Raw genomic sequence first — 23962 nt, forward strand, 5'->3', positions numbered from 1 at the left:
GTTAACGGAGGAAAAATAGAGCTGTGCAATCTGGAAAATGACCAGTCTGTACATAAAAGATGGACAAAGCCATGGCTGCAGTACCTTAAGCCTCCATTCTTTCTGGTGGCCAGCAGAGGGCGACTCCACTGGCTGCAAAAAAAGGTTATTCCCAAGTTTAAGGACTGCAGGACCTTCATGGCCCACCAGGTAGAAACCACTACTACAGAAATCTACAGGAAAGACATTTCAAGTCTTAATATTTTTTCTTATGGTCATCAATTTAAATTCCCCAATAAAAGTCAAAAAGGCTGATGAAGCAGGTTACACCTTAGGGTGGGCTTAACTCCTGACTATCATGAGTGTCCCTCAGTTTCTCATTCACCTCTAAGTTTCAGATGTGGAATAATGTCACAGTGTCTATGTCCATCTTTTGTATACAGTGCATGGAATGAATGCATGGTCTTACCTTGGGTTTGGTTTGGCCTTCCTGATCCGTCTTTTTCTCTCTTGGCTTCTTCTTAACGACCTTCACCACCTCCTCTTCCTTGTCCTCCTCGTCTTCACACTTTTCCTTCTCACCCTTCTCCTCGTCGCGCTTCTGAGGCGCCTGCGACTTCTCCTGCTTCTTGTCCTGGATCTGTACTGCCTTTGGCGTCGGCCTAGAGATCCTCGGTGATCTTCGCAGGGATCTCCCCACGTTTGTGTCAGACTCTGAGTCCCCCTGTCGCTCCTCCCGCTGGAGCTCAACTTTCCTTCGGTTGACTGGGCGCTTGTTTTTCCGGCAGACATCCTCCTCCTGAACATCTGCTGGAGCTTCACTGCCATTCGCCACATCTTTTTTCGCTTGAGAGTCCACATCCTCGCTTTTGCCCTTACTCTCCTCAGTTTTTGAGAGTTCATCTGCTGTGGAGTCCTCTTTGCAGTTTGAAAGCTTTTCTTTATCAGTGTCCTTTTCACTTTCCCTGTCAGCATCCTTTTTATTATCTGATGATGGATGCTCTGCCTCGATTGCGCTGGGGTTTTTCTCAGAATCCTTCTCTTGTTCAGTCTCAGGTTTTTCATCTGAGGTATCCGTCTTCTCAACAGGGCTGGGCGTTTTATCCTGCCCTTCAGATGGCTGCTCTGCTGGCTTTTGTGCGACAGAGTTCATGTCAGCTTTGTCATCTTTTTGTGGTTTTGTCACATCGAGTTTTGCGCCCTGTGCCTCTGCAGCCACAGGCCCAGACACAGAGTCGCTTATCTTGGAAGCATCACGTACCGTACCATCTTCACAGTTGACAGTTTTCTTTATGTCTTCTGGTTTTTCTGTCTTTGTCTCACAGACTGTGGGAGCCATCTCTGCATCTTTGATGCCATCGTGCTTCTCTGCAGCTTTACATGAGTCTGACTTGTCGACCTTTTCGATAACAGGCTGGTCCACACTCTCCTTAGTGTTGGCTGTTTCCTCCGCTTTCTCACTTGTTTTTTTAGTGACAGACTTTGATTCCGAGGTTTCAGAGTCTACAGATTTCTCTGGTGTGTCTGCAGATTGTGTCTCTGTTGTCTTACAGCTTTCAGGCTTCTCTTCCAGAGCAAAGCTATCAGTTTTCTCTACATTACCCTCAGATGATCCAGTCTCTTTAGAGTCACTCGTATCGGTTTGCTTGTGCGTTATATTTTCGGGCGCCTCGGCTTCTTTAGTCTGACTCGACTCGGACGTGTCCATGTCTGTGCAGTCTAGCTTTTCCTCTGGTTGTTTTGAAACTTTTGATTCGGCTTCTTTGGATTCGACTTCATGATTTAAGTTTAGGTTCCCTGACTCATCAGCAGTTAATATTTTATGACTTTCCTTTAATGTTGTCTTGTTCACCTTACAAGACTCCTCTGTGTCTGCTGGTTTGGATTCTTTCATTTCTTCGTGCTCTTCGTGATTAGAGGATTTCTCTGCTGCATTATTTATCTCTTTAGATAAAGGTGTCGGTTCTGTCGGGGGCAGCGAAGACTCGCATGTTTCACTTTTTTCCGTTTCCTTTTCATCTTGAGTTTTCTTCTCCAAATCCACTTGGTGTGAGGTGACTCCCTGTGGCTCGTCCTTTTTAACCTCCTCGTTGGTGGTCGGAGCGTCGTTCTCTTTAATGTCGACAGATTTCTCCACAGCTTCTGTTACTCGCTCTGGTGACCCTTTTTCTGATTGGGTAACTTCACCATTAATATGATCATTTATACTCAACGCTTTCTTTGATTGGTCAGGAGTCGAGTTGTCTTTTGCAGCCTCCTTCAGATTAGAAAGAGATGGATTTTGCACTATAACGGCATTATTTTTATCAAAGTCTTCACTGAACTTCATTCCCCTTTTTTTCAAAGGGATCTTGGCCTGCTGGTCATTCTTCATGGCTTGCTGCATTTCCTCTGCACTGGACTTCTTCGGTTCCTCCCCTTTTTCCTCCTTTACTGATGTACACAACGTCTCAGAGGCCGGTGTTTGTTCACTTGAGTTAGATTTAGTGTCCACAACTTCCATCGGCTCTTCTTTGATGTTCTGGGCTTTTTTACTGACATTTTCTGAGTCGAGCTCTGCCTCCGCTTTACCTTCAATGACACCATTTAGTGCAGATTTTGCTTCTGAATTTTCAGATTTCGTGTTCTGTGTTACTTTTTCAATGCTCTCCGGCTTTGGAGAGACTGACTTGGTGGAGTCTTTGCTGTCTTCATCTGATGTATCTTCAGTCTTTCTGGTCTCACCTGTAACAAAATACAAAAAAAAAGGAGAACAAAAAGATTAAATGGCTATTAGGAGCTCTGATGTACTTAAATACTCAAAGTAAGTAGAATAATGTCGATTAATATGAGATTTATTTTGACAGAGTTCATACACATTTTTCAGGGTCAAATTCAAGCACTTTTTAAAAAACTTTTAAGGTCCATTTTCAAGCTTTTCCAGCACATTACCTAAAAAAAGAATGCATGTTTCACTTTGCATCACCTCAGTAAGACCATGTAAATATTAAAACAAATCATCTTAAGTCGAGTTAAATGAACTTTCTTTCCCGTTTGTTAAAACAGAGAAAAATGCACCACACAAAATAAATACCAAAAAAGGGAAATTGTTGCTTTATATGCATATAGTGTAACTCAAAAAACACATTTCTCTTAAAAATTACAATGTGCAACGCGAACAAATCAACTTGTTAGAGATATTCATCTCCACTTGGGAAAAAAAACAACCACCCCACAAAACAAGAAAACTGCCCCAAACACCACAATAATACACAGCAAGGCTAAATTAAGTCTTCTCATCAGATATTGATGCTTCTTTCCTATATGACACAAAAATAGGAGACAGATGTTTGTTTGTTTGTAACTAGTTAAGCACCCACACCCCCAAAAATGGGGGCAAAAGGGAGGAGATTGTGTTTAATCGGTTATAACAAGACGTCAAAAATATAAGTCCTGACATAAGTAGTGTCTGCAGAAACCTCTGAATCTCAGCTAAAAGCTCGTGTAAACCATTTCTACAACCACCAAACAAAGCAAAGACACCAAACAGTTAAAAGAGCAGTTACGTCACCATGAATCTGTGGACAGGTAATATCCATATTTTGATTTATGATTTTCTGGAGTTAAATGTGAACCAAAGTATATTTTCAAAGGTGTTATATGCTTTAAAATACTTTTAAATAAATTAGGTGAGTGAAATAAAAAAAACAAAATTTTTCTATGTTTGAGTCACAGTAACTTATTTACACCTCTGATGACATCTCACAAGTGTTAGTTGTATTTTGATACCCAGACTGTTTACACAGAGTTTGTTATAGCAGAGAAATACTTCATTTATTTTGGTCATTTCATTTCCAAGCAGAAAGCTCAGAAAACTCCTGGGAGCCTAAGAGGTTAAAGTTAATTCCCAATAAAACTAACTGAGATGTTTGACTACATTGCTGTCTGTATTATTGTTAAAGTCCTAAATGATCATTTTAAAGTGTTTGTGCTAATAACATCATGTACAGTGAGACAGGCAGAAAGAACAGCACTGACTGGGAGAGGCTTTGAACAGATGACATACTCAGTTCAATTCAACATATAAGACTTTGCACAAAAAAAGCCTGGAGCCTATCCCAGCTACCACAGGCGAGAGGCAGGGTACACCCTGGACAGGCCAGTCTGTCGCAGGGCTAAATTATTTTACTGCGTTAAATCCTTGTGGAGTATAAGATTTCCTTGTTTACATTTATACTTGTCATCCAAGTTATGAAAACAAGAAAACTGCTTATGTCTAAACTAGCAAGATGCCAAACCCTGAGGTGCTCCCAGTTCATTCATTAGTGTTAGACAAGGTGCTCAGTACTGCTGTATGAGTGTGTGTGTGGCTGGATGAATAAGACTTGTAGTAAAAGCTTTGAGTGATTAATTAAAGTAAGTGCCAGTCTGTTTATCATTTACTATAAATAAAGCTTTACTCTGGTTGTGACACCTCTTTTCTGCCTCTACAGTCTGAAGCAATATTTCAAGCCATCACATCATTTGGAATTTCATTAAATTTCTTTATCATTGTGCACATGTGAAATGTATCAACATAGATAATCTAGTGTTAAAGACACAATGGTGTCAGTAGATTGCACATTAAAGTCAACAGAGTTTTGTTTTCTGACTTCTCCCATTTAAGCACATAATCCCAACTACGGTGGCCACTGTAGGACAAAGAACTCTGGCTTCAATTAATCTAAGTGCGAGTAGACTGGTGTCCTCATCCATTTACTCTGTGGGACGTAAAACTATGTGAAAATCCGATACAAGTCAAGTAGTCAGCAGAACTCACTTCTGACAGCGATACTGAGGCGAGTTGTTGAGATTATCCTGAACTTCTGTTGGTACGCGCTGCTGTTTTTGCCATTGTTAGCCTCGGTTAGCTGCTGTTAGCCACTGGATCTAACATTGCTGGAATCAGATACTTAGCAAATAAAGTGTAAGGTGCGGTTTATAGGACACTCCAGCCTGACATTAGCTGACATAACGTTAGCATTTAACCAGTTGCTGTTGTTGTTTAACCACCTCATTGTCAAACGACCAGAGACGGGAGGCTCACAGGTCTAATCTGCTGATAGCTGTGACAATATCAGGAATAAGCGAGCATGTTTTGTTTTAAAGTCCTGATTTCAGTTCAGGAGATGAGTTTGAGCTTTTACTCAGATGCTGGCCTCCTTCTCAGGTGATAATACATATCTATGCTTATGAGTTTTCTTCCTCTTCACCTTTGGTGTACTACGCATGTGGCCAGTCTCTAGTAACAAACATAAAACGTTAACAGCAAAACAGCCACTGTATTCAAGATGGCACGTCAAGATGGTGGCCTCCACAAACCATACTTTTAGTAGATTAATTCCAAATTTATATATTTATATAGATAATGATGATGATATAATTATATAGATAATAAGACACATCTATGAAGGAGAAAAGTATATACACCAGCATTAAATTAGAAACAAGTGCACATGGGCACCACGCCATCAAGCCTCTGTCAGTGCGCCCCAGGGTGGCTGTGGCTACAATGTAGCTTGCCATCACCAGTGTGTGAATGGATGGATGACTGAATGTGTAAAGCGCTTTGGGGTCCTTAGGGACTAGTAAAGCGCTAAACAAACAAACAAACAAGGGGGGGGGGGAGCTGCTAAGGGGGTATGAAAATTATGATCCAACTGGCACAAGAGAGGTCAACTGAAGTGTGATAATCACTGCTCTGAGCGTGAGCTATGCCAGCAGCTCATGTTGATCAAAGATATTATTATTCAAATATTCAGGTGTAGGTTCCTAATGAAGTCTAAACATTTCTGCAACAATCTGAACTAAAAATGCAATCCGGAGAAAATTGTAACTGCTGGTTTTTATACTGAAAAACTCTTTTACCTTCAGGCTTCGTTTCCTGTTCTTTTTTCAACAGCGCAGGATCAATCTGCGTCTTCAGCAGAGCCACAACCTCGGCCAAATCGTTTCTATCTCTGCAAGGAGAGAGACGAACACATATTTAAAAACATAAAAACAAACAAACGTTTATTTCACACCTGCAGGACGTTTCTGTCCGTTTTACCTGACGATGCACTTCCACGATGACCCGTCCAAGTCATCCTGCTCCTCCACATAAACGCGCACGTTGTTGTCCTGGTCCAGTTGAAACCAGTACATCTGTCCGTCTTTGTCCCGGCCGATTGGCTGCAGGCGCATTTTATCTGGGTCCTCATCGTTGATGGCGGTTTTGAACTTGACGTTGTCGTCAAACTGACACTCACACAAATACTGCAGAAAAAAGAAAGGCCCAATAAAGGAAAGTTAATTCAAACACAAACAAAGTCAAACTACCTCATAGAGGCACAGAATTATATTTTTAAAAGATTTTAGAGCAGAAACTTGAATATTCGTGGTTCAGCTGAAGGTGCAAAACCTCAGCCTGTGTGAAAGGGAAAATACACCATTATTTAACATTTACATGGACTGAATCACTTAAGTTACGTTGACAGTTTGATACTGCGTCACTATGTATTAACCCAACCAGGTCTTATAAAGGCTACCACGCTTCTACTTCTGGGTCACTTCATTCGCTCAGGGACTTCTTACAGAAAGTTTGACTATGTGGCCACAGTCTGCATTCTGCCCCAACCAGAACCTTCAACAGGTGGAGAGCTGATGAAGCTACACTGGGAAGAACCAGTACTTCGACTCGAGCTAGACAAAAGGCAATCTTTTTTAGCTGCTTCCTCCCACCCCTGGTTTATTTTACAAAGCAACAAGTGGAGATTAAGTTAAAATACATGTTTGCCTACATCTTTAAATCTGACTTCTTGAGAACTTTGCTCTATTTGCAGCTGTCCCACTCGTCTATGTTTGGGTGATACCTGCAGCATGTACACAGGTGTGTAAAAGCGGGCCAGTGGAGGAGAAAATGTTCATTTATAATATCTAATATGGGAGAGGAAACCGGACGGCCATCCTGACATCCACCAACAACAAAAAACTCACTTTAAGTATCCCCGTCTTGCACTCCACCGTCAACTCCTTGTATCCTTTTTGCTCGAGTTCCCACGCCCAGGTTGTGTTGAACTCCTGACATACCTGCAAGGGAAACAAGTAACACAACAAAGTGGCATTAAAATACATCACATGCTTAACCTTTATTTTCAGAAAAAAGTCAAACTGGAGACATTAGTCAATTAATAGAGGGTACACAGTTACTTCTTGAGTACAAAAAGTAAAAAATAAATAAGAGCCTCCGTTTAGATGACTTAAAGTGTCATGTTTCTGAGACAGTAGAAAAAAAAAAAGATGATATTTCAGGCTCTCAAGTCTTAATATAACAATGGTTACATTTTTTGGTCAGAGAAATAAACACAAAGCAAGAGTGAGAGGCTGAGGTTGGCCAGTCAAAACTGTTACTTCTATTCTGATTATTTAAAACATAAATTTTACATATAAACATTGCCGTAATGTGTGTCATGCCCATTTCTTTTATTTCACAGTGTTTTTGTGCTTATGTGTTTTTGCATGTTTGTGTTTAACTGTTCTTTATTGTTATAGCAAACAATAACAGAGGCGACCACCTTAGAGCATCACATGCTGGTTTACTGGGACCATTTGTCTCCTCTCCCTCATTTTTTCTAAATTGTTAACCGTCCCTGTACTTTTTTTTTTTTTTTTTTTTTTTTTTTTTTAAATCTACTAAAAAACATTATCTTAAAAGCAGACCCGGGCATTGTACATCCTGTGGGGCACATTCGGCCTTTTGGCTGTCCCTGACCAGCCAGTGTGAAATTAGGATTCAAAGATAAGTATCCATCAAAGAATGGCTTACTGTTTTTTGCAGTTTTGTGGGAAAGGACAACACATTTTTACTGCTTTGATTTTGAAGGTGACTGATCATTTATTTTTACATTCTCATGTGTGAGTAAGCAAATGCAGCATCACTGTAAATACACTCTAATAAAAGATTTTTTTAATCAACAACACTGACTTTTGAAGTCGGAGGTCAAGCTGTGAGTTTAGTCTGTGGACAGCAGACTGGTGGGTTTAAGGACTGCAGTTTCAATCACCATTATGAGACTAAACACCCAGAAATACAAGAAGTTTTCAGAAGAAGCATTTGAGAATGTGTCCAATCCAGCTGAACCATAACAAGACTGCTTGAGGTGAGGACACTGCAGGAAATCTGGAACTCCAGTTTAAAAACAAAACAGACTATTGTGACTTTTTTCTCCTTGACTGTGGATGAGAGTTGTGCTGTCTGTCTACACAGGATCTTTCTATATGTGGTAAGCAACAGACTTAAGATCACAGAGGAACTGGCAGCAGTGCACTCAGTGAAAGGGACTGTGACTTCTTCACAGAGGTAAACGGTTGCTTGGAAGGGCTATGGCTGAAATGGGACAAACTGGCAGGTGTTCCAGCCAATGGCTGCTCAAATCTGACAGGAAAATGTTTGGCCTTCTGAAGTGGATGTAATATAACGAGAAATAAATGAAACCATAAATGAAACTGGTATCTTTGTAACTGGTAGACAGCAGGTGCCGAAAACTTTCTACACATAAGGAGACCTTCTCAAAAGATGTTGGTTCTCTTTGAATTTGCCTTCATATGTGAACAATCGTTCTCAGTAATGAAGTTTAATCCAGACACAGATGGTCTCTCAGTCACAGTCACCTGCCCACATTTACACCTCAGACACTTCACCTGACTTTAAAGCACTTGTTAAAGCCAAAAAAAAAAAAAAATCAACAAAAGCCAACAACTCAATTTTCTCTCAATTAACAAGAAGAAAACAAAACAAAAAAACTGAATACCTGCAGAAGATGTAATTGGAGCAAAAATAGCAACAGCACTTTGCATAATTTATAATATAACATATTTATAATTTTGCAAAAACATGCACATTTTGTTCTCAATTGTTGATTAAATTATGACTTTACTATGCCTGCTTCACATTTTCATTGTCTAACAGTGACATCTACATCTCACTAACATTGAGCACCTTATTGGTGTGGGCTCCACAACAGCCACAGTTTCTCCTGCGGCCCCTTGCAAAAATTACGAGCCCACCCTGCTACCCTGATGCTACCTGCTGACATCACCCCCTGAGTACCTTTTTCTACTCTGAGCGCAGGGATTACTGCCGTTTATTCATGCAAACAGCTTCGGCTCCTAGAGTGGTTACTGCAGGATGGGTCTCTCTGATAAAACAGACCTGTCCATCAGATTATTAAACTGGGTTTTATTTTCCAAATTTGTCAACCTAGTCCCAGTTTAGTAGATCCCAAAGTTGATATGCTGCAACGTTAAAGTTTTGTTTTTGTTTTTAAATAACCAGATGATCTCTATAAAACCAGACATCTGCTTAACCATGTGGGAAGTATTTTCTATTAAAAAGCACGTTTTTGGAAAGCTGTTTGTTTACAAAAAAAATAAATAAATAAATGTAAAAAAATTTTTTAAAAAAAAGGCGGGGGGTTGGATGTCTGGCTAATCTTAATGGCCGTGAAAGTACAGAAAGAAAATGGTCTGAAAGAACATTTCAGCTTCCTGAAAGAAGCCCTTTTAGGTACTCTGGATGGAGTAGGAGCTGTCTGAATGTGGCGCTATTTATTTTAAATGTTAAATAAATATTCTAGATTGTCCTGTGCCAAAACACTGTGGCGGTACTTCTTTTTCTTTTGTGCTGCGTGTCAACCGCTTACCTTGACGAGATACTTCTCCCATCTGTCTGCAGACACCGATTTGCCGATCTTCCTCAGCAACTTAACGTGAAGATCAACCAGCAGCTTTGGAACTGCAGAAACAATAAAACAGAGAAACCCGTTAGCGTCCGAAAGGCATTTTAGGTGTGATGCTACAACTGTTGAGGAGAGTGTAAAACAGCCGTAAAGCAAGTAACAGCTGATGCTGTTACCTAACAGCATCAGCTGCTGTGACTGGAGATGAAATTTATTGCATCGTGGGAAAAGCTGATCAAAAAAAAACCAGAGTGCAGACAAAAACAGCCAGGCAACAATGTATGCAATGTCTATGTAACGCTATTGGGCTTTTCATGCTAAATATGGCCCTTTTGACAATTTCTAACATGTGAATGCAGAAGAAAAAACCCTGATTCTTGTATGTTTTTCTTACTGAACTTCTGCCCATTTTATTGATATTAACTTCATCTTTTCATCTTCGTTTACATTTTTTAAAAGCTCACATTTAATTAATTAAATACATTTTTTATTTTATAACATTATTTTGCAATGAAAGTGTTTCCCCTCTGTAATATTTACATCAAACCAAGTCTGAGAGATGCTCGCTCTGATTGATGCTCATGAAGAGTTTTAATTGACAACAAAAGAATCATTTATCAGAGCATCTGCAGCAAACCATCTAAACCAAAAACAAAGCAAAAAGCCTTTGACTTAACATAAAATGTAGGACGAAGTCAAAAATGCGCAGATAAATAGGATTAATATTTGACATACTTCATTTTCATCTCCTACTTTCTTTATAGGGGTCACCACAGGAGCCCAACTGCCTCCATCTCACCTAATCCTTAGCATCCTCACTAACCACACTGAACATCTGCACATCCTCCTTCACTGCATCAGTGAACCTTCTCTGTGGTCTTCCTGTTTAATTACTGCCTGGAAACTCCCTCTTCCACATCCTTCGTCAAGTATATCCACTATCCCTTCTGTGCACATATCCAAACCATCTCAGGTGTGCCTCTCCTCTGATGTACTCATTCCTAATCCTGCCCATCCTGCTCACTTTTCGCACCTTCAGCTTTGCTTCCTGTCTTTCTGTTAGTGCATAGATCATAGCACGTCTCACTACCGCCTTGTAAACACTCTTGCTGCTATCCTTCGCTGTGCGGGAGTCAGTGTCAACACATTACAGAGCCTTATTTATCTTTGTTTTTCCCATAAAACAAGTTTATTCTTTACACATGCCCGCCTTTTTCTGTTTACCAACATGCACTGGAAGGCCTCTAGGAGAAATACAACACACTGTATCCTTATAACAACATATATTGTTCCCTCGATTTGAAAAAGTATATACTTTTTAAGTATATATATTTTTAAAAAGTCTAATTTTAATCAAATAAAAGCATTGAGCTTGAAACTGTCAATAATTAATGGGAATATCGAACGTAGAAAAAATGTGTCCGTGGTGTCCTTTTAAAACACACGAGGTGATGGCACATGCTAATTAATACACACTCAATCAGGAACACTTTCAGATGAGGACGCGCATGCGCTAATCGACGCAACGGGATAAGAAAAACAGTCAAGTCGACCACAATTAGCAGCGAGAGCGGAAGAAGAGAACAATTTCTTAATTACCGTGAAATTCTTAAACACCGTTTTCTATGATGTGGTTATCGCTAAGAGTTTGGAAACAATAAAAGTCACAGTTAATTTAATTTCACATCAAAATCGCGCATATAGTTCCGCAGTAACCAGCAAAACTATTGCGTTTCTAAGGCTTTAAGTTATTTTATTTTGAAAGCGCCTACGCATTTGTCCTCTGTTTTTGTGTGGCTTGACGGTAGCTGCGCGAAGCACCACAAGGCAAAATATTTTAAGTGTAAATAAAGTGCACAAATCCGTGCTCGTTTCACACACTGACACCTTCGGAGACCACTTAATTGAATCCACGCCGCGCTGCGTGAGCTATCTCCACGTTCACCGCCTCGCGAGCACTGTCACGGCCGCATGTTTGTGTGCGTGTTGTGTTGTTTTACGTTACAACGGCAGATAAAGGCTGCTTGGAAAAAAATTAAGCCCAATTCAAAAGCTAAAAAAGTGACAGAAAACCTCGAATAATTCGGCCCGTTTGCAGCTGAATAACGATCAGAATGAGCACAGACGTGTTTTCTACCTCGAATGGCAGCTTCAGGGCGGAGTTAAGTTATATTTAAGTGAAGGAGAATGTTAAAAAACCAACACAATAACACACAGCCAGCTAACATTAGCTGCTACGTGCTAGCTCGCTACCATTATCATTAATGCAGCGGTGAAGTCTCTCCTCCTCCTCCTCCCCGTGAGCAGCGGGACCTTTTACTACCCTACCTGAGGATGTGTCCTGCAGATACCTCTCCAGCTGAGGAAAGGTGAGCTCCGGCAAGTCCAACAACGCTCCGTAGCGCTCAAGAAAAGAGCAAATCACAGCGTAATTTGGACACAAACCGGGGGAAGAACTCGCCGTTGCCGCCGAAGCAGCCATCTTTTCCACACCAGTGCAAGCCAGCCGGAATTAAATGCATGAGTTCCGAGTGTTACCAAAATAAGACACTGGGCTTGTAACCTGTCCTGAAAAGACAGCTTTTTCCATCTGCATTAATATTTATTTATTTACAGTTGCACTTCCTCTGTGTCAAATCAGAAAAAAAGTTGCTTGAATTGCATTGGCTATTTAACACATGTAATTTATGCAACAGAATCACGTATTTAAAGGTGTACATCAGATTATTAATGGTTAATTCTACAGTTGCAGAACATTTGTATCCCACCCCTGAATTTGAAAGCAGTCCATGCACAGAAAAATAAAAACATACATTTAAAAAAAAATTATACTCGTCCAGAGACAAAATGTAAACCTATTTTTTTAAGTTGGTCCAAAATATGATTTAAAATACAAAAAAGTTCTTGAGGACTCCCAAAAGTTGTAGGCCAAATATATCATTTTTATATAAGTTATTCATTTTTACATTGTTTTTTTTTTTTTTTTTTTTTTAATTTTGTCGATATTTGTTTCTTATATGTGTGCTAACATGCAAAATAATCATGAATGCTTTTTTAAACTCACAACTCACAATCTATTGTCCTTTGCAATAGTTTGAATGGTGTATGTATGTATGGTGTATTTGAGCAAAGATTAGGCCTAAGTTGTCCTCCAATTCTAGAATGAGGCTAATTTATGCAATTTATTTTCTACCAGGCAGCAGATTTTACCGTGGTGGTCCTTGTGTAATGTAAGGTATAGTACTAAATAGTCCAACAAATCCATATCAGTTTCATGCTCTGTATTGTAACTGTAATGTCTTTAGTGATCTTCAGTTAATTCTGGTTTAAGCATTTTAAGAGAAACATTTTTACAAAGCATAAAGTCGTGTGAAAAAAAGGATTCGGCCCATTCCTCATTAATTAATGTTTTGTTAGTTTTTTGCTATTTTCCAAATCATTAAACAAATTTTCTTTGCTGGTCAAAAATAACCCGAGTGAATACAAAATGCAAGAGCACACTTCAGTTATGCAGCAGGACAAATATGCAAAACACGAGCAAGTCCACCTCTGAATGGCTAGAAAAAAAATACAATTAAATAAAATTTAAAAAGGAAGGTTTTTGAGCGCTTTTATTGAATGTCCGGACTTAAATCAGACTGAAACACTTTGTCGTATCATTAAACAGGCCGTTCATGCTCAAAAATCCTCCAATGTGGCTGCAATACAACGATTCTGCAAAGAAGAACCGGACAAAATTCATCCACAGCAATGTGAAAGACTGATTGCCAGTTATTACAAACACTTAACTGCAGTTCTTTTATTCCAAGGGTGGCAAAACCAGTTATTAGGCTTAATGGGCACACAGGGTCATGTTTGGATCACTGAAACCCCGTACCTGTCTCACAAGACAGGCATCAGCATCCTTCAATTTGCTTTTTTTTTTCTTTGGAGTTCTCTGAATAACACTCAGTCTGGAACAGTGTACCTTCAGCGACCCTGTCACGGACAAATTGCCCCAGACAGCACATTACCAGAGCATTTTCTAACTTTGTTACAGGCAGTTTGACTCCTAGCCAGAGAAGAGTCAGCTGCTAATCAAAAGTGTGCATGCACATCCAGACCCTGCACCCTCATGGCAAGCATGACTGATTGTAGCCGGGGGAGTAAGTACAGATACTTTCTATTTCTATTTATCTACTAATCTCTGTCTTTTCTCCATCTCCCTTTTGGAAGTAATGTTCCACAAAAAAATCCTTATCTTGCAAATGCATTTAAAGATGCTGGCTTTAAATATCGGGGTGATATTTAGTCAAACATCTCCGGTGTTTCGTACAGATCCTAACTTTTAGTGTGATTTAAAACAGAGCTGCACGCACTCAGTACATCAGGTTACTGGACACACAAGAGAAACCCAGGACGAAAGCCCCCATGAAACAGAGAAACAGGAAAATGTTCTAATACTATTAATTATTATAATTATGATTATTATGTTATTATTATTATTGTCTCTTGGTCAATATTTACAGTTTCCCAAAACACCAAAAGGAACAACAAAATGCTCAGAATTACAATAAAATGAAAATAAAAATGCAAAGATAAAAGGTGAAGGATCTAACCCTTCCTCTTCCACCTCATCTTTCTTAAATGTTCTTACCTGTCATTACAAATGACTTCTATCAACGGATGTGGTCATTTACAGCAAAAGATCTTGGCTATACAGCTTAAAAGAACAATTTTTTGGTATTTTTGTTACCATCAAGATTTTGGAATTGTTCTCTGAACCTGAGCTAATTTTGTGTTTATAAAATAACTACAGTAGACAAAGAAAAAAAAGGGAACAGGGGAGGAATCACAGCTGGAGGATGAGCCTGGTATGAAAAAGGAGAACACTTATTTGAGCAGCCAGCTATCCCACATACTGATTTGACTGTGTCCAAGCCCAGTGTCCACTGAGTGCTGTGAGGAACGCTGCAAACTGATTAATGATATTTCTCCACCAACTACATCCAAACTAAACGATGCAGAGATGAACGTCATGGATTTTCTTGGTAGCTCTGTGTTCTGACTCTTGTGACGTCATCGACTTTGGTTCATTCTGATGAAGCTGTTGAACATTCTGCTGGGGAAAAATGTCACTGGTGACTTTTAAACTTTTACAGGTGAAGCATTTTCCACAAATTCCATAATTCAAGTTTTGAATGAATTATAGTGACAGAAAGAGGCCACAAGATGGCGCCATTTGTCACTTAGTAGATACCACCTGTTGGCTGTTTGGTTTATGTTCACACCTCTCCATGAGTGTTTTATATAAAGTTTAAAGTATTCCTCATGATTTATTTTTCCTTTCTGGCTGAATAAAATAAATTAACTTAAGGAAACTAGGGTGAGTCTTTCATCAGTAATTGGTTATTTAAAACACTTTACTACCTAAAGTGCATTTTTGCTGCTTTACATGTTTGCTGAACTGCTTCATGGGCTAAAAACCTTTTGATTACTTAGATGCTGACTCTATTGTTCAAATCAGATCTATACTTTATGTTTTCCATTTGGCTTTCCTGGATTGACACGTTTGAAAATAAAAGCATTCAGTGTGTCAAAATGTGTCGTGTAAGTGTAGAAAACTTCTGTTGTAGGAAAACAGGATAAAATGACTGTGTTTGGGGCTTGAGGATAAATCTGATCTAAAAATGAACTTGTGGAAGTCAGAACAAGATACAAGCTTGAGTGCAATACTCTGGTAAAACTTCATAATGGGGGTATTTAGGCCCCACATCTCGGATGTTATCTACACTCAGAATATCTTTTAGTATATTATTTGGGAACTTGGTTTGGTCTTGGAATAAGTAGTTAATCATAGATATCGATGACATGCTGTTGTTGAAACACTCTCTGTACCTGCAGTTTGGTTTTTCCAAAAATGTAACAAACAAAACAAGGCCACACATGTTGATGGCTGATTTCAACTCCACTTAACACAGTGACCAACGCAACCTCAGTCACACACTGCTGGTGACCAGCATGAGGAGGTGGTGCCAGGCTGTTGTGGCTGTGTATGGTTCTTCCACATGTTACTGAGGCTCCTACTTTTTCATGGCCACAACCCATATTTTCCTTACAAATGTGACACCATTTGAGGGGAAATAAACAGGCTTTCCAGCAGTATAAGATTTATTGCCAAGAAGCATGTTTACAACAAAGAGAAAAAAATGACCAAGCACTAACTGTCTCACTTTTTGTGCTCAGTTAATGTTTGTAAAAATTAGACATTGTCACAATCTGGCCAAAGCAGACTGTAGGGGTTGACAAAAAAGACCCAAAACGCAGACTCCAAGGAACAGGGAACAAAACTTGAATGTTAACAAAAGGTGAGCCGTTTAATGAGGCCGGTAAAAGGTAAAAACAAAGGACAAGGCAAACCGAAGCAAAATTAACATAAACCTAAACTGGGAGAACTAAACAAAGAACATGGAAAAACCTAGAAACATGGTATGGAGAACATGCCGTGAACGACAGACGACCTGACAAAGAATGAACAGAAACACACAGACTAAATACACACAAGGGTGATTAGGGGGAGTGAAAACACACGGGGAAAACAGCTGACACTAGACTGACATGAGGAGACAAAGGAAGCAGATCTGACTACACTGACATAGGACACAGACTTTCAAAATAAAACAGGAAACATGCGACGCAGACATGACAATAGACACTTGACATAAGACATACAGCTTGAACACATAAAGGGCAAAGGGAGACTAAAACACAGCTGTAGAAGACACAAGGGGAATTGAAATAAACAAATGAGCTCAGATAACCTAAAGAACTTAAACATAACATCCAAATAAACTAAACCTCAAAACGCTGGGTCAATAGACCCAGGAACGTGACAGACATGAAGTCACTCAGTTTTATGATAAGGGGTGATATTATGTAAAGGTGAAGCAAGCATTAGGTCTCCCTGCAACCCTACAGATGGGAGGAAGCCCATGTTGCACAGGCTAGGAGAGGTACCAGGGAGGTTAGACTAGATGGCATGCTTCTGATACTCACTAATATCTAATGAAACGTGTGGGAGAGATACGAACTACTTACTCCAATGCAAGATTTAGCCTTCTTCAAGGTTTAGTGTGATAATAAAAGGCCGCTGGGGATCATTTCTGCTGTATGGCAGCACACATGGTGTCCAAAGTTTTCCAAAATTGGACAAACTGCAGAATGCCTGAATATGTATTTATTAAAAGTGCAGTCATTTTTCACTGTTTCACTTCAGAAGCATACATCTTTGCACAGATGATGTTTATATGTTGATTATTACTGACTTAGTGGATTAAAATGTGAACAAAAGCACATTTTAAAGAGTTTATATGCTAAAAAATAAATAAATAAATTAGGTGAAGGAAACGATCTACTTACTTTTTCTGTGTTCCAGCCTCAGTAACTTTCACACAGTAACATCTGGTGTAATATTTACACCTCTGATGGAATCTCACAAGTGTTAGCCTTGTTTTGATACCACGATTGTTTACAGTTTGTAATTGCAGAGAAATACTCCATTTATTTTGGACATGTCATTTTTGAGCAGGAAGCTCAGAAAGCCCTTTGGGGCTTAACAGGTTAATTAGGTGTCTGATATTTATTTATGCTAATTTATAGTTAAGTTAATGAAAGAAAAATGAAAGCTTAGTCTACTGTTAGCATATTTATTTGAAAGGGCATTGTGTTACTTTGTGTTACTTTGTTTACATAATTCATCAGTGCAACATTTTCTGTAAACTCAGTAAAGGTCTGGATGTAGTGCAGTAACCACCAGAGGGAGCAGCATGTGTAGATTTGAAATGTCAAATTTCCAAATGTTGCTCTGGATGGGACACGCTATTGTTTTTCACTTTTTCCTTCTGAGTATTTGTTTCCTGGGTTTGTTCCTGCTGCTTTTATTAGAGATGGATTTCTTTCGATGCCTTCTACTGGAACATCAACCACCTCCTCATCTTCCTCTTCCTCGTCATTCTGACGGTTGTCCCCGTCAATATCATGTGGCAGCCGATTAATAAATTGACCCAGAACACAGAGGTTTTCTTCAATCAATAGACCGCACAACAGAACGATTTGCAGCAGTGTAAAATGGAGTTCATCGACCCCTACACCAACATCATTTTGTCGTCCGTCTCCTCTCTCCATTTTCTTTTAGGATAAAACAGTCTGCTACATAGACTGGAGGAAACTGGTCGGTACAGCTGTCAAAAGTTAGCTGACTGGTTTCAAACTTTTAAAATGTCCTTGAAAAGGCTTTTAAATCTCTTTAGCAAACTGTTTAAAAACACGGAGCAAATGTGGACTAATTGCTACTGAGTGCTGTGAGGAACGCTGCGAACTGTTTAATGATAATTCTCCAACGTCATAGATTTTCTTGGTAGTTTTGTGTTCTGAGTCTTGTGACTTGTGATGGTATTTCTTTTGATGTATCTGTATTCTATAATGCTTTGGTGCGACTGGATCTTTTTGCATGTCTGCTCCACACGCCGCTGAGTCTATCTCAGGAAATTGGCGGGAGGGGAGCATTCGCGCACAGCGTTGACTAATGGTGCTTACAGTCTACAGACAGCGTTTCCCAGCATGCACTGCTGGAATCAGACTTCTCTGCTTCTGCACATGTAAATAAAGAATAAGAAGATGAAGGCATGCCGCGGAGCCTCCAGTCAGGTCGCTGCTGTCTCTGAAGAGTACTTGGCAGCATGTGCAACATCCATGAAGAATATCTAATCATTTACAATCTCACACTGAGATAAACTTCTGCTGTGTTTGCTGTGCTTGTTTTAAAGAGGATGTTGACCTCATAATACATGCGAACATGACAAAACATTCAGGCAGACATAACAAGTGTTTGTTCCGAGTGTGCCCCTGTCTGTTCATCAGAGAATCCATACAGGAGAGAAACTGCACTGTTGCCTCACTTGATGCAAATGTAGATATTACCTGAGATATTGTAGAGATAAAAAAGTAAACAGCTCATTTATGGTCCACTGTGCACAGGTCAAATGAGAAGAGAGACCATGTCTTCAGCTCGGTGTGCCAGGGAGCCAAGGGTGCCTGCTTCTTCTGACAACCGACCTTATTGTGCTCAGTTTTTTAAATTAATGCTAATGGAGAATATTTCTTCCTAGCTACTGCATGTTTTTCAGTTATGATAAAACAGCTCAACAGTTCAGATTATTTCCTTTGCGACTATCTACAGTGACCAGCAGAGGTTTAGCAGTCTTTCAGTCACTAAGTCCCCAGGGCTGAGGGCACAAATTAAAAAAGGTCTGGACCACCACCATGGTTCAGCACCTCAGTAATGTATGGAGGGGAAAAGAGCTCCAACTAGAAAGAACCATTTGTGGTTGTGCACTCTGAGTCTACTCCTGAAGCCTGCAGAGCTCAGCATTTTTCTGAATCCTGTTTTCTGCCTCACACATCCATCGCCTCTCTCCTTTTCTGCACCATGCACATTTTGTAGCAGTTTTGCTCAGAGCTGAGGGTGAAGTTGCACTGTGATGATAACTGCTCCAAGTTAGAGGAAGAGACAACAGTGTTTCTAGATTGCAACACCCTTAGCTAGCAGACCTTGTGATATTCATATCAACTTGTGCATTCTTTCCATTACTGATTAAAAAAATTTCACCCACTTTTCAGTGAAGCACTTTTGATGTTGTTGGATATTTTTAGGCTGCTTTGCAGAAGATGCAGCATTTTTAATATCCACCTGCAGAGTTTTCAAGTCAGGTCACTCCAAAATATCCTGCTTGTGTTCCTTAAAGTAGATCATGGTGCTTTTTTTTAAATTTGCAAAATCATACAAAACGTACTCAATTGAAAACTGATACAGTTTTGTGTTTCGTTTAAATCACAGATGCTACATTAGACATGGTTATTTGTTCTGTCTCTTAACCATTTAAAAAATTATGGGACATATTTTTCCAACAGAATTGAGAAGATGGCATTGTGAATTTTGATTCCTTTGCATGTAGCAGCTGTCTTTGGAGAAACTGTTAATTCACTTCACTGGATTGTGTTGATATGGTTTTAAGGAAATGCTTGAGACTTGAGATAAAAATGGATGCATATATTTAAGAGATGCTGTTCATGTTTTTAAGACCTAAAGTGCACTGGTTAAACTATTTTTTCATGTTTCTTCATGACATAATTATGTCAGAAGGACATCTACTCATCCATCTATCCATATCTTGCTGCTTATCTGGGTTTGGGTTGCAGGGACAGAAGGTCCAAGCAGAAACATAAAGACCTTACTCACATCTCCTTCTTCCAGCAAAATCTCAAATTACATCACTGACAACACGGGTGATGTATTGAAGTGATGCTCCTTTTTCTTCATTATAACACTGAAGCCTTTGTGAAGCTGAAACAGTAACCAAGGTGAGAAGTCTCATTTGTGTAAACATTTAGAAATGAACTCTTTACAAAAGCTCAAACAAGTTATTTCATTACATGTGCCTTAGCACAGCGGTTCCCAACCTTTTTTGCGCCACGCACCGGTTTATGCCCGACAATATTTTCACGGACCAGCCTTTAAGGTGTCGCGGATAAATACAACAAAATAAAACTAGTACCGGTACCGAAAAAAAGAAGATTTATTCATAACACACGTGAAAAGACCCAGGAAAACTGAGTTAACGATAAAAACGATAACAAAATAACGCTGAAAACTGATAAAAACACTGAAAACCACACATTTCATACCCGAACCTCAACTCTCGCGGCCCGGTACCAAACGACTCACGGACCGGTACCGGTCCGAGAGTTGGGGACCGCTGCCTTAGCATGTCTGACACTCAGCACTGCATAACTGAACTGTATTGAAAGTGAACATTCCCACAAGATTTAACATGTTTTGCATAAAATACAAGCTGCATCAGAAAAACAATGCAATTTTAAATGTATCCAGTTTAAAGTTCAATAATTTTCCGCTTCATTGCCATAAAAATATCCCAAATGACCTCACCTAATGACATTACTCACCCACTCCATCCTCCCCTCTTTTTTCTCTCAATTACCTCCTATAAGGTCTGTGTGTAAGGAAAACAAGGAATACTGTGGCAGTGAAGTTGTAATATGCACTCATGCCAGTAGCAGTTTATGAAGAAATAAAATTAATACTGATTAGAACTGAGTTCAGCTTATTAGTTTGAGCCTCCACACCAGTCTCAGTTTTTCGTGTGACCCACTGGGAAAACGAATAGTCCACCCTGGTATGGTTTGCAGACAGTGAATATTTGTTATTAATCTTGTACACCGTATAAATGCCTCACATTTTAATCAGGCTTCCTGTAGAAACAAGATGCTGCTGCGTCTCTGCTCACATGGAGAGGCAGAGGTTGAGGTTGTGTGTGAGAAATATATTACTATGAATTACTAGGCTAACAATTACACCAAACTGCCAGGCTTGACAGCATCTGAAAAGTAAAATGAGCATAAAATGAGCAGCTTACCCAACCCAACCCAAGTTAAATAGTATCCCACAAGTAGCTCATTTTACTTTTGCTCCCCCAACTTATTTAATCAACCAGCCACAGTGTGGAGCTGACATTCCAGTCAAGCTTAATCAAACAATTAAGCTCTCTCTTTCATAGATATAAATAACTGCTGCTAGCTATGATGTTTAAGGAGTGAATAGTGAACTTCTTTTAATGGTGTGTTTAATAAATTTTATTTAATAACTTGTGACCTTTGAGTCCCTTCCTTGCAAGAATTATGGCCAATGACGGAAATGTATGTATTACATTTAAGATTGGAAAACAATGTCAATGCCACAAACGTGAGTTGTCATATACATCTGTGAGTTAATCTGCACAACCGTGTGCACATGTGCTCTGTGCATGTACATACACAAAGAATTGACCTTCGTTACTTAAATTTGTAGCATTGCCTCTGTGCTGACTGATGGTGCTCAGTGGCTTTTGCTTCTTGCTTTTAAATCAGATGTCACTCTCAACATACATGTAAACACAAGCTACAGCAGCAAAGCAGTCTTAGCTGAGGAAACAAAGATACATTTCCTCATTTAATGTAAAATATTGTGGTGATGTTATGTTATATTAGGCAGGCAGCTGCCCAAATTACACTGTGACAATCAAAAGTATATCTATTTTGAACGCCTCAGCTGGAAAAAATTTCAAAATGGTTTATAAAGTTGGCCACAGGTCTGTATGTAAATGGGAGTTAAAACATTGCTTCATATTTGGATATGTATGATGTTAGTGTTTCTAAAAGACTAAAAAATGTGTTTATTAAAATAGTAAACTAAAAATAGACATTATTAAATTTTATACTTTTAACTACTGAATTGAACATAATATGAAATGATGTGTTTCCACTGTGGGAATGATGGATCCAATGACAAATAACTTTCAGATTAGTAAAGCTATATTTTTAATTTTTCTAGTTTTCCATTTCTATTTAGATGATTTAGATTTAGATTTAAAATGAACAGGATCATAACAAAATAACACCACTGCAAGTGTAAAAAAAATATGTTGAAATCAAATGGTATGTTATTTGAAATCAATATGAAACAATGACACATGCATTTTATCCAATTTTTTTTAGTTATTTAATTTTTCCCAATTGTCCAAATTAGTCTGTGATTGGCCTTATTGTCCAACAAATCATATTTATATACAAATATATGTGACTCTCAAATATGATTTAAATGGATCATTCCTCACTTGATGACGAATTATCCATTTAAATGTTTGCAGAGTCCTAAACTTGATGCCAGTGAACTTATCAGCAGTTGGTTTAAAAAAAAAAAAAATCCCAAAAAAATCCCCTATGAGCAAGCACTTGGCGACGGTGGGGAGGAAAAACTCCCTTTTAACGGGGAGAAACCTCCGACAGAACCAGGCTCAGGAAGGGGTGGCCATCTGTCGCTGCCGAGTGGGCTTAAAATGTTCACTGTCCATACTTATATATATACTTATATATATATATATACTTATATATATATATATATATATATATATATATATATATCTATCTTACTATTAAAAAAATAATAAAGTTAGGGTTCCTTTACAATGTCAGAAGGAGGGAGGCACTAAGGCACCGCCTTCCGCCCCTCGACGCCCTCGCGGTGCCCCCTCCTTCTGACAGGAACTTCCTACACACCAGGTATGAATGATGCCTGAGTGGACATACAAAACTCACAAGTTCCTGGCTCTCACGGCTCCTATGCAGAGGGTTAGTCGAAGAAGGAGGGGCATCGCGAGAGGCGTCGGGGGACGGGGGACTGTGCCTCACTGCCCTCCCCTTCTCCAAGAAACCCGTCTTCAACCGAGTCGAGAGAGCCGGGAACTTGTGAGGTGTGCATGTCCTGGTGAGCCTCCACCTTTTATAGGTGGGTGCAGCCTCGACTGTACAGAGACAGACCAGACCAGCTGCACCACACAGACACTTCAAACCTCATCTGAGGACAAAAAACATATACATACATATATATATATATATATATATATATCTTACTATTAAAAAAATAATAAAGTTAGGGTTCCTTTACAATGTCAGAAGGAGGGAGGCACTAAGGCACCGCCTTCCGCCCCTCGACGCCCTCGTGGTGCCCCCTCCTTCTGACAGGAACTTCCTACACACCAGGTATGAATGATGCCTGAGTGGACATACAAAACTCACAAGTTCCTGGCTCTCACGGCTCCTATGCAGAGGGTTAGTCGAAGAAGGAGGGGCATCGCGAGGGGCGTCGGGGGACGGGGGACTGTGCCTCACTGCCCTCCCCTTCTCCAAGAAACCCGTCTTCAACCGAGTCGAGAGAGCCGGGAACTTGTGAGGTGTGCATGTCCTGGTGAGCCTCCACCTTTTATAGGTGGGTGCAGCCTCGACTGTACAGAGACAGACCAGACCAGCTGCACCACACAGACACTTCAAACCTCATCTGAGGACAAAAAACATATACATACATATATATATATATATATATATATATCTTACTATTAAAAAAATAATAAAGTTAGGGTTCCTTTACAATGTCAGAAGGAGGGAGGCACTAAGGCACCGCCTTCCGCCCCTCGACGCCCTCGTGGTGCCCCCTCCTTCTGACAGGAACTTCCTACACACCAGGTATGAATGATGCCTGAGTGGACATACAAAACTCACAAGTTCCTGGCTCTCACGGCTCCTATGCAGAGGGTTAGTCGAAGAAGGAGGGGCATCGCGAGGGGCGTCGGGGGACGGGGGACTGTGCCTCACTGCCCTCC

General features: G+C 39.7%; 1 protein-coding gene across 2 annotated transcripts in view; it reads right to left on the reverse strand.

The window, feature by feature from the left end:
- The window catches only part of rsf1b.1 (remodeling and spacing factor 1b, tandem duplicate 1), a 21941-nt gene extending 9711 nt beyond the window's left edge, over positions 1-12230 (reverse strand). The window contains exons 1-7 of one of the 2 annotated variants that reach the window (XM_085421256.1): positions 12042-12230; positions 9678-9769; positions 6973-7065; positions 6047-6252; positions 5866-5957; positions 449-2703; positions 85-132 (exon numbers count right to left, since the gene is read on the reverse strand). In XM_085421256.1, coding sequence (XP_085277382.1) covers positions 85-132; positions 449-2703; positions 5866-5957; positions 6047-6252; positions 6973-7065; positions 9678-9769; positions 12042-12195 — 2940 coding nt within the window. In that variant the 5' untranslated portion in view covers positions 12196-12230. The remainder of the gene's footprint in view (positions 1-84; positions 133-448; positions 2704-5865; positions 5958-6046; positions 6253-6972; positions 7066-9677; positions 9770-12041) is intronic. The other variant, XM_085421255.1, reaches the window with a different exon arrangement.
- Positions 12231-23962: the final 11732 nt, after the last annotated feature.

The sequence above is a fragment of the Rhamphochromis longiceps genome, linkage group LG10, assembly GCF_057381845.1.
Source record: "Rhamphochromis longiceps isolate RC_006_pf linkage group LG10, R_longiceps_female_GT1.1, whole genome shotgun sequence".
Taxonomy (NCBI): domain Eukaryota; kingdom Metazoa; phylum Chordata; class Actinopteri; order Cichliformes; family Cichlidae; genus Rhamphochromis; species Rhamphochromis longiceps.